This window comes from Glandiceps talaboti, chromosome 3 (genome assembly GCF_964340395.1).
Source record: "Glandiceps talaboti chromosome 3, keGlaTala1.1, whole genome shotgun sequence".
In the NCBI taxonomy this organism is placed as follows: domain Eukaryota; kingdom Metazoa; phylum Hemichordata; class Enteropneusta; family Spengelidae; genus Glandiceps; species Glandiceps talaboti.
In genome coordinates this window covers 22,790,402-22,801,918 of record NC_135551.1, presented here as the reverse complement: position 1 = coordinate 22,801,918, position 11,517 = coordinate 22,790,402, and the positions used below count along the sequence as shown (strand labels likewise).

General features: G+C 36.2%; 1 protein-coding gene across 1 annotated transcript; it reads left to right on the top strand.

Annotated features, from left to right (window-relative positions):
- The first annotated feature begins 3,763 nt into the window (after window positions 1-3,763).
- On the top strand, window positions 3,764-10,958 carry LOC144433223 (E3 ubiquitin-protein ligase E3D-like). The gene is made up of 9 exons (XM_078121532.1): window positions 3,764-3,876; window positions 4,811-5,119; window positions 6,075-6,300; window positions 6,967-7,030; window positions 7,685-7,790; window positions 8,514-8,628; window positions 9,434-9,612; window positions 10,041-10,182; window positions 10,935-10,958. Exons 1-9 carry the CDS (start codon window positions 3,764-3,766, stop codon window positions 10,956-10,958), a joined length of 1,278 nt encoding a protein of 425 aa, XP_077977658.1.
- Window positions 10,959-11,517: the final 559 nt, after the last annotated feature.

Here is an 11,517-nt window from a genome sequence, read left to right as displayed (position 1 = left end):
ATACTTTGAAAACAGATCACTTCTCTATGGCACCAAGTTTCTTTCAAACAAACCTTTTCTAATGATCCGAAAAACTTTGACACATAAAAGCGTTTCCCAAGTGATTTTGAAATCGTAATATACTCCTTGTTATACACAATCCTTTCTTCAATGAAATCACCAACATATTACTTCCAATGAAATTAACAGTGTTTAGTGACAAATTGAATGTTGAGGTATAACTGGGTAAATTTTGAAATCATTTTGTTATATAACCATGGTGTGGTGGCACCAATGATCCAACCATTTCTTCTTTATTTTAACTTAGCATGGGTTGGAGTGTTTTAGTTTCAATTATCAAAATCCAGCCATTTCCTGCATATCATTATCACAGGCATTTTTTAATTTATTTGTTGCTAATAATATCTTTAAAATCGTGACTCCAGTCAGTCATAGCGAGGTAAAGTATGTGTGGGGGTATGTGTCTTCTACAAGGACGTCTTTAAATAAATTAAAGACAAAAGTTTAAGACTTCTGTTCTTGAATCACATATCGCATTAAGCTTAGCAATATGCTTTCTCTTGAAATTGAATGTTAAATCTATCGACTGACATATGAATACAGGCAAATCCTTCTTTCTTTAGTGTATGCTGTCTTCGGTTTTTGCAGATAACTAGTTTGTATTCTTTTTTTGCAAAGTAGACTTTTTCATAGTTGTAGCTCGTATATGCAAAATATATTTTTATAAAAAGCCACGATGACGAATTCTACTCACAGTATCGGAAATCCTTCGTTTCCATGGTGATAATTTAGATATTAGTAGCAGTTGGCGTGAGCTAGTCAAAGTAGATGTAATTTCCTACTTGTTAAGGTGACGCAGATAGACAATTACATCTATTCCTAAGGGAGAAGTTATTTAATATGAGATGAACAGGGATCCTGGCAGTGGTACACCTTTAATAATGTAATCACAAATCACACTGTACTTCTTTTGCATGGTGGTAACGTGGCTCAGAAACACGGCAAACTTAAAAAACCACAAGCGATATGAAAATAGATATTAAAGTTTAGTTTCTCCATGTTCTACTTTCAGAAATGTTGCTTTCCCGATTTTATTCAACAAAAATCACCCAACAGATCACGTCCCCGCTCGATATTAGTGATTTAACTACAAATCACACTGTACTTCTTTTGCATGGTGATAACGTGGCTCAGAAACACGGCAAACTTAAAAAAACTGCAAACAATATGAAAATAGATATTAAAGTTAGTTTCTCCATGTTCTACTTTCAGAAATGTTGCTTTCCCGATTTTATTCAACAAAAATCACCCAACAGATCACGTCCCCGCTCGATATTAGTGATTTAACTACAAATCACACTGTATTTCTTTTGCATGGTGATAACGTGGCTCAGAAACACGGCAAACTTAAAAAACCGCAAGCAATATGAAAATAGATATTAAAGTTAGTTTCTCCATGTTCTACTTTCAGAAATGTTGCTTTCCCGATTTTATTCAACAAAAATCACCCAACATATCACGTCCACGCTCGATATTAGTGATTTGGCTGTACATGCACATGGTTGCTGTTATGTTGGTCTCCTGGACAGCTCATCGCCTGCTGCATGGAGTGTCAGGTTTTACAAATCGGTTCCCAGGGATGGGTTATATTTTAATTTCACTCATTATACTTTGCCTTATTTTATAATTTTGACATCTGTACGTACGTCAACAGTTCCACATCCCACTGCTGCAACATCCCAGTTTCTTGCTAAATAAAATCAACTAATGTGCCATGGACATCGAACATAGACACTAAAACATCAGTTGGTGCCTGTTTGCCAAGTATATACGCCTAGTTGTTGTAGTTTATTTCATTCAGACTATTATGTCGTGCCAAGAAATCGAGATCTTGCTAGAGCATAATTATGTAGGAAGCATGCAGCAAACATAACCAGTAAGCAATAACCTGCAATGCTCTGTATGTCCATAAACTAAATGGAAACCATGACAAATAGTCTTGAAATCAATACCTACCCTAACCTAACCTAGCCTGGCATAACTTACTTTTGTTTAGTTTACGGTCTAGAGAACATGGGGAGAAAACACTGGTTCATCATCCCTTTTTGTGTGTTGTTATTTTCTTTACTTTATTGCAATTTTTTAAACTTCAGTCTGTACAACGCGCTGAGACGCATGTGTAGCGCGTTTTCTTACAAGAAATACAAATAAAAAAAAAATATAATAATAATCACATTTCTTTACTTCATTGAAAATGGTCTCCTCTTGCAGCTGGACTATAGGTAGGCGGTTGGTCGTCGAAAACGTTTTCATGATCATGAATAACCTATAAACTGAGGGAATGCTTCAGCGATTTCTGATCTGCAAAAATGTTCACTTTCCAGAAATGTAATAGCAAATATCTTTTCCCAGATATTCGTGACTTGGAAATGTTCCATTATAGACGTTAATAACCATACATAATTTCATGATTTGTATTAAATGTATTGTTACGTTTAGGGGTTGTTTAGTGTAACGTTTCAATGTCTAAGTATAAGGTAGCTGTGGGTAGATCGACAGAACATAAACGATTATTCACTCTAACTGTCTTTCTAGGGTACCAGGATCTACGAGCTTGTCTAAAGTTAGGAATTAGCTACACAGGTATCGTCACATACACGTACGCTCTTACACCCAGGCAGAGAGCTAGAGAGACACCGTACACCAACTATAAGTTAATTAATACAGGCTTAGTAGATAAATCAACATATTATTTGATCATGCTGTTGTTAGCTCCTGTTTGTGAGTAGTATAAATGTGAATTTTACGTTAATTTAGGCAGAATATGCCAAAATTCCGAATATGATATTTCTGGATCGTAACAGTATGTTATTTTATCTTCTTATGAGCAATAGCTCGACTCCACATAAACCACAGAACGTACCCGTTGTTGCTTCAGCAGAAATGTGTGTTGTGGATTGTGAGAATGGGTATATTGTGTTTAATCTCTCATACCCTCTAGCTTAAACGGAATATACTGTAAGTGTCGTTAACGCGTTAGATATAAAGTTGAATCTTCGGAAACATATACATGCTGTATTGCTTTGGTGTTGTATCCGCGGATTAGGCTCAAACTTCATCCGGAGTCTGAGTCCCCGGTCAAGGCTCAAATCATTTCCTACGTACTATACTGGTGAAATAAAAGGTACGGTGGAAGGAAGCCTACTCCAGTCTTGAATTAGTGTTACGAATACTCTAGTCTGGATGACCAGCCTGTTGTGAGTGAAGGTATAAATGGTTACGATACTGTATAGGAACTAGACTATGACGTACAGAGGGTAGTTAGTGCCCGGCGTATGCCCCTATTGCGAACAATTAGGGGATCGGTTATTTGTAACTGGGCCTATTATAAGTTTAAACGTTTGTTAAATAAAAAAAATTGTAGACATACAGTGAATATCCTGTATAGTTTATTATAAAGTAAAACGTGGTTCAAGCCAAAGGGGAACTCTGTGTACACCTTTTTCGTTTTGTTCGTACAATTGTTTATATACTGCCTATTGGCAATTTGAGTAAAATTCCCAAGGCCCCCATATACACATACAACATGCAATTTGATATTATATGCTTGCGCTCAGTCTAGTCTCAGGTGTTACATGTTACATGTGTTAGACTTATGAGGGTATCGGTTAGCACGTACATGTACATATACGTACGCGTACATATATTGTTACGAATATAAATTCATTAAAAGCGTTGAGGGCGCCCTAATTTTTCTCGCAAGATGGCGGAACAGCATGGAGAAAATTGGTGCAACCTGTACGTTGAAATTCGAGAACGAATTAGGGCAGCACACGTTGTTATAGGATTGAAGAATATTGATAACATATCCGAAGCGTAAGTATGTTAACAATTACACAATCCACGTGCTCATTCGTATGTCGTGTTTTACATTTTTGCGACTGACATGACGTTTGGCCCCGACGACGCGTTCGTGACATCTGCAACGTTGAAAGTAAACAAGGGTTTGGTAAACGATAGCATTTGATGGACGCAGAGCAGGGAGAACAGGATAGTGAACCGCCTAGGCCTGTGTTTGATCATAGCCTCCAAGATCTATGGTTTGATAGTACAAATCTCGTTATCATGTTTGCAGTCGATTCTGATATGAATTTGTCCCTGGTGTACGTGTATACTGTACGTGTTTTCTGTATGTGACAATGTTAGAAGCGATTCATGCAGACAGTCAGACAGATACGTCAATGCTGAATAACGAAATCAGGGCTCAAAATTAGCTTTTTTCTTTGGTAGTCCAAGTGGGCTACCAATTTCAGAAAGTGGTAACCCAAGGATGGCTATAGTCCTATATTCCTGAACTGAAAACAGAGTTCTTCTGTTGGAAATATGTGTGTTGTTGTCAGCAAGGCAGTAAATCTTTCATCCTGAAATCATTGCATAATTGGTGGTAGCCTGAGAGGGCTACCAGCTGCAAATTATGGTAGCCCCAGAATTGGTAGTCTGTGGACATGGGACTACTGTTCATTTTGAGCCCTGTAAATCATTGCAAGATCAAGGTCCATCATAGACAGATTGAAACATCACATTCATTACCAATTTATCATTCAAAAGTACATGTAACTACTAACTATATTGTACTGACCTATTGATTATTGGAACTATGAAAAATATATTCAATTTCTCTAATGTACATGTACATACATCAATAAATGTACTAATTGTAACAATTTTTATGCTCGTCAATACTCTGAAAAGTAGTATTAAATTTACATGCGCTAAACTTGGAGCTTTTGTTTAACTTTTTTCTGACTAGTGATCCGTCCAAATTTAGTGTGACTGTCAACACATCCAGCATTGAAGTATCATCTATACATGGAAGAAGAAGAACTTTCAGTATTCCCGGAACACGTCTCATTCCAAAGTCCTGCCACAGTCTACACTGGATACAGGGAGAGGGGTTGCATTTCCGTGTTGAAATCTCAGAAGATGATGGTGCAATAGATAATGATTCCCTATCTACCAAAAAGATGGTTGATCCCAGTAAAGAATTAGATGCACTTGATAATGGAGTCTGCCAACTTTCTTGTAGAGTTTGTCATTCAAATGTTCTGCAACCAAACTGGTAAGGACCATTACACATTACTACATATTTGTATGTATATTTTCTCAACACAAAGTAAGCAGAAGTTTTTGTTTGGATGGTGGGGGAGAGGGAGTCTGTTTTAGGGCTTGACCCTAAAATATAGTAAGTAATGACTTGGTTGTGATGTTGTATGCCATGAAATATATTGAATCACTGGGAAGGCCTGAAAATGTCTATTTTATAGATGCTTGTCCTGGACCAGTGGACCCCCTTTTTTACCCAGTGGTCCCCTTGGAAAAGTCACTTGTCTACCAAGGAAAAAAAAATTTTTGTTAAAAATATTTGTTTGTGAAATCACAAACTTCGGGAGTGGTTGATAATTTATTGTTTACACCATAATAAATGTGAACATGAAAACAAGTTGAAGTGCATGGGTTTGTCTGTTTGTACGTGTCTGTACAAATTTCTCTCATTGTCTTTTTAACGGTGTCACTAATCATTGGATATGGATAAACATATGTTTATAATTATACACGTATATGTTATCCAAGGCACAAACAGATATTCATGACTCCTAAGTGCTTATTACTTTCAAATAAACTGTTATTAGTAATATTACATACAAATGTATGCTTATTGACTCCCTCGGACAATGCATGCCTGTGGAAAATATTTCCACTGAACCATGAATGATGAACAAGTTTCAACTAGGTTTTTTGTAGCAATCTCATTTAATGTCTGTGATGTAAATGACTCCATGACCCACAAGTTCCAAAAAATGCTTGTATTACTATTAGCAATCTCATTTAATGTCTGTGATGTACATGTACATGTAAATGACTCCAGTACCCACAAGTTACAAAATATGCCTTCATTTCCTGCAGTGACATTCCCATTTCATTTTGTGACTAGAAGTCATCTTCCTATTTATGTATATGTATTTGGTATATGTAGGTACAAATAAGTTATTCTTAATGTTATCTTTCTTTTGCAGCCAGTTTCAAAGAGTTTTACCACTGCCATCTGAGAACTGGAGAGAGCTAGCAGATGACTGGATGTGTCATAACAGTGAAGTTACAAACAAGATGAAGAAAGCTTCCCTTGAACCTAGAGAAAAAGATTGTTTTGTTGGGGACTTGTATCTTTCCTTTAACATGGCCAGTGTTCAGAAAAACAATGTCATCACAGCTGAGAAGCACAACCATCAAAAGCTAAGAGAAGTAAGAAATTCATAGAGTAAACTTTGAATTTAGAGTACAAGGTTCAAAACAATCAAAAAAGATTACTGTCTTATTTACAGTCTAAGGCATTTATAGCTCATGAAGAGGTTGCGCAGCAGCTCAGTGACTAGTATGTATGAGTGTCCTATATACTATGCGATGTTTTTTTGGTGGTTTTACCCAAGGATACATTGTGGTGCAATGACTACGCATACACGTTCTATATACTATGCGCATTCTCCACATGGAGGGCACTATCCACAATATCATCATGAGGCAGCCAGTCACTTAAATGAATCTACCCTGCATGAGCTTATGGCCTTTGCCTCGTTATGATGTTATTAATGTATACAATGTACATGTATATGTAGGAATGTTCTACATCAGCCAGGTACATTAATTACTGGTCTACTGGACTTGCTGTTGTTTTAATTGACTACATCACATCAATTTCATATCCTATCCTTGGTGCTTTTTCAGCCCAACTGATGGTCTAGTGAGAGGTGGTCGGTGACACATGACGTAGTTCAAATGTCATGTGACAATAATGATTATCATATACCTGTGCCCAGTGTGTGTGTGTGTGTGTGTGTGTGTGTCTGTGTGTCTGTGTGTGTGACAATAAGCTTACACATCCATTAAGAGTGCAAACATCATATCTTTTAGGGCACCAATTTAGTGATCATCTGCCAGAAATGTCGGTGCATCCTTGGAAAAGCTACCTCAAGTGGTAAGTTGTCATAATTACACATAATGAATTATTTTTATATGATTGAAAATGAGTAAATTTGAAAAGAGTAAGTCTATCATAATGCTGTACAATCAACAATATTCTGTGATACAATTATGGTTTCTTTGTTTACATAGTCATAAGAATTACCTAGTCTCAGTTACCCAGCCTCACAGATGATGGCTCACTTCAGGGTAGTCTTGGTTACCCAGACTCTCCCTGCTTGGAACTCTGCCTATGAGACCTCCCCAAACAAGAGTCTGGGAAAACCACATTGCACCTACCCCATGACAGAAGTCACACAGTACATGTCTTCCAAGCCTAAAAAATGGGCTTATTAGGCCTGTTTGTTGTAATTAATATACAGCTGTCGCTTAAGAAGTGATAATCTGTAGCGAAGGTACCCTAATCATTCATCCTGCAATGTTGGACCTGAAGTACTCCCCACGATGCACTGCTCTAGCAGCTACTTCCGTTGCAGGGTAGTTGCAATGTGATTTTCCCAGACTCTCATTTGGGGAGGTCTCATAGGCAGAGCCCCCTGCAGCAAGAGTCTGGGTAACTGAGACTAACTCCATAGCTGAGGAAAAGTCTAGAACATTGCAGAAACCATTTGTGTAACCAGTCTTATTGTGTTTTGCATAATGATTTCAGAACCAGATACAGGACCGAAAAACGTTCTGGATTTAGCTGAATCTATACAAGTGTATAAGCATTGTATCAAACTGTGGAAAGATGAAGCCCAAATGGACACCTTCAGGTAACTGAAGTTGAGATAATAACTCTTTTAGATTTAATTTTTACCACCATATTAATAGGTACCTGCAGTATAAAAGCATACCTAACCATTACTTGCTAATGGTAGCATTCAAACTTGATATTCAGGTATACATGTACTAATTGTACATGTATATAAACTGTTAGTCTGTAAGGTGTGCTGTGATGGGGTACTCTCACACATCGATCAAAACAGGCAGGTTAGGGCAGCGCAAAATGATGTATTCTACTGTCTAATAAACAATTTGATGACATGAAATCCTAGTTTTGTCACTAACCATGCTAACAATGCCAGAAGACATTACTGGTAGTTTTAATAACAGTGAATACAGTGCCATTGACATTGGACTAAAATATCTGAGTTTTTGTGTAAATATTTTCACTTGAGCTAAAAGGATGACAAGTTATAAACTTAGCTTTTACCATTTTAATATGATTGCTTGTGCCATATACTGCTGGGTTGTTTTGCTACTGCATTATTACTGTAACAATATAAATAAATGCATGTACCATGATTTTGGTGAGGAACACAGCTAAAATACATCTACATTTGTACTTTGGGATCTCCAGTATAATTTACATGCTTACTGTACTTTCTTTAAACAAGCAATTTTTTGCAGCTGATACATTTTTGAACAAAAACAAAGATGTAAAACTTTGACAATTTTAAAAATAGACATCATTAAGTATACTGCATTTTTTACAGATCGTACACATTGGAAAGTTACTTTGCTCGGTTAATGAAGACTCACAGTAGTAACAATACAAGTTTTCGTTATGTCGTGCGGTCCAATACTGCCAACCGTAAAGCCTATATACTGGTAAGTACAATGTAGAACACTCACAGTAGTAACAATACAAGTTTTTGTTATGTTGTGTGGTGGCAACTGTAAGTAAGGCCTATATACCTGTAAGTACAAGGTTCACTCAGCCCCTGTATATGCATTACGGCGCTGTGTAACAATACAAGTTTTCGTTGAGTGAAGTGGTCCAACATTTGCAACCATCAAGCCTTTAAACTAATAAGTACAATGTAGAAGACCCGCTGTAATAACACTACAAGATTATGTTATGTTTTGTGGTCCAACACTAGCAACCATTAAGCCTATGTACTGGTAAGTACATGTAGGTCACTCACAGGAGAAAGGGAAGATCGCACAATGTCGCAGAAGTTCAATAAATGAACTTCATTTGTTTAGGACATTTATATTGCATCCCTGCATGCAAATGATATGCAAATGAGGGTGCAATCATTCATTATACATGGAAGCACACTTGATCACACAGTATGACTTTTATGGAAATCTGCTATTTCGGATAAACATATGTAATAATAACAGAACCCCATACCATGTAAGTTTTAGAGTGGGTACACAGGGGATATTTGCACTCATGCTTGAAGTGTTTTCTGCTGCACTTTCACTCGCTCACTATGCCTGTGAATTATGGTCGCAAAGAGCATTGCAAGCACAGATGCAAATACCTTTAGAATGCCACACTTGAACTTCTATGTCATAAGGGTTCTGTCATGTTCATAACATTATACTAACACTTATGCCACAAATTCTGTGGAAGATTTGTTATCAAAATGATTTTTGAAACTTATTTATAAATTGTGTGTTACAGCTATGGCTACTTAATTCTGATAGTAGATTGGTTACAAACACTGCCAAACCTGATGAAGAACTTCAGCAGCTTACTGGGTTGCTTCTTTCTGATGAAGAAAACCAGCAAGGAGATGGGCTCAAGTCTTACAGCATTATCAAAATATTGTATCAGAGTTGTCTAGACAATGAGAACACAGAGTAAGTGAGACACATGTATAAGCCACATTGCTTGGATAAAGGAATTTCATCCATGCCAAAAGCAGTTTCCAAAGTAACTTGCCAAGGATATATATTTGACAAGCTTGGGTGCAAATTTTATGTTCGCATAAATGTCAAGTACGCTGTGACTTTTTGCTATTTTATTTAATTTATGCCCATTGACAAAAGCACCAACATGTAAAAGAAAATGGTCGTTAGCTGAATTACTAATAGTCTAGTAGTCATTGATGGTTCATGTACTTTTTGATGCAAGCTCATCTGTGAAGGTTACTGTATCAACATAGACATCTAAAATTTTGAGACACTGCACACACTTGTTTAAGTGAAAGCAAAAACTGTAAGCAAAAACTTCCTGTATGATATGAAAGTTTAATTGATCAGTTCTGATGTTATTTGGCTTTCGACAGATTACTGGAGGATTGGAAGCGAGACTCTACAGTAGAGAATCTGGTGTTCAGCAGTGAATGGTGCTTACAGTTGTTATCACTGCTGGTTAATAACACTCAGCATTTACCTCTATCACTACGCAATACTGATAATAACTTTCAGGTAAGTCTATCAAAACACATTTCATATTTTATATTAATTATTCTCCAAGCAGACATGAATGTCAAATTTAAGCTATGTAGTCACTTCAAAAAACTAGATTCCAATAAGGTAGCGCTGCTACTACTACTACTACTACTACTACTACTACTACTACTACTACTACTACTACTACTACTACTACCTGTAACACATGATTCGTTTAAAGCTTATCTTGCTCTCAATTGATCAATGTAAATAGTTTTACTATCGTGGGAAATACTTTAAAGAGTTTGCATGGTATTGATTATCCTCAATGAATAACATCATGACAACTCCTCATTTTCTAGATGCAATGAGCTGCATTTTTGTGTCATTTGACACACTTTTCCTCTACCAGACACACATTTTACACATTTTCAAAGTTACATAACAGTTGACACATTCTTAGCACTCCTCTTTCATAGGATAGCAGTCATGTAGAAAACCTTTCGTAAGTTTTAAGAAAACAAGATATTTTATGAAAATAATATAAGTAAACTTTTGCATAGCCTCAAAATCCAAAAAGCTGTCTTTCAGAGGCACAATTCAAAATTGAATAATTGAAAAAACTAAATTTTGAATTGATCTTTTTTAATTAAGACAATTCATCTGTCATCTACAACAGTTTGAAAAGCTTCAGTGAAATTGGTTTTATGATAATAAATATTGATAGAATAAGGAGCATACTGTTGTTTCATAAAAATTACATATTGTTATTGTTGATTACTTTGCAGGTCAGTTATTTAAGGTTGGGTTAGAAGAACCATCAAAAGTTAACTGAAAGATTACTAAACCCTCCGATATAAAGATATTATCATTGAGAACAGTATTTTTTCATTTAATGATGTTACCCTGGAGTACATGTAGCTGTGAAGTTTGAACAGATGCAACAATGAAATTGATAACAATGACTTTGCTTGAACGTGGCAATCAGGAAAGAGACCTGTTTCATGCCAAGACATGACTAGTATTGGTAACTGATAAAAGCAAAAAGACCAATATTTGATGTAGAAGGTCAGTAATCCCACTGCTTATTAATTGTAAATAGTTAAATACATTTTTTTGGTCAAACAACCAACAATATAGTCATTGAAAATTGTTCAAATATCAATAATTATAGACATTATGTATGTTAATTACGAATCGATTTTATCCCTAAGCAGTACAGTAACAGGTTGAAATTGTGATTGTTGTGGGGTGCTTTTTTTGGATGTAGACCCAAAAAACAATTAGATTGGATTTATTGTACAATATTATGTGTACAACTACACACACATGTTTACCAGCAGGTGATTACATTTGTAAATACGGTTCAGG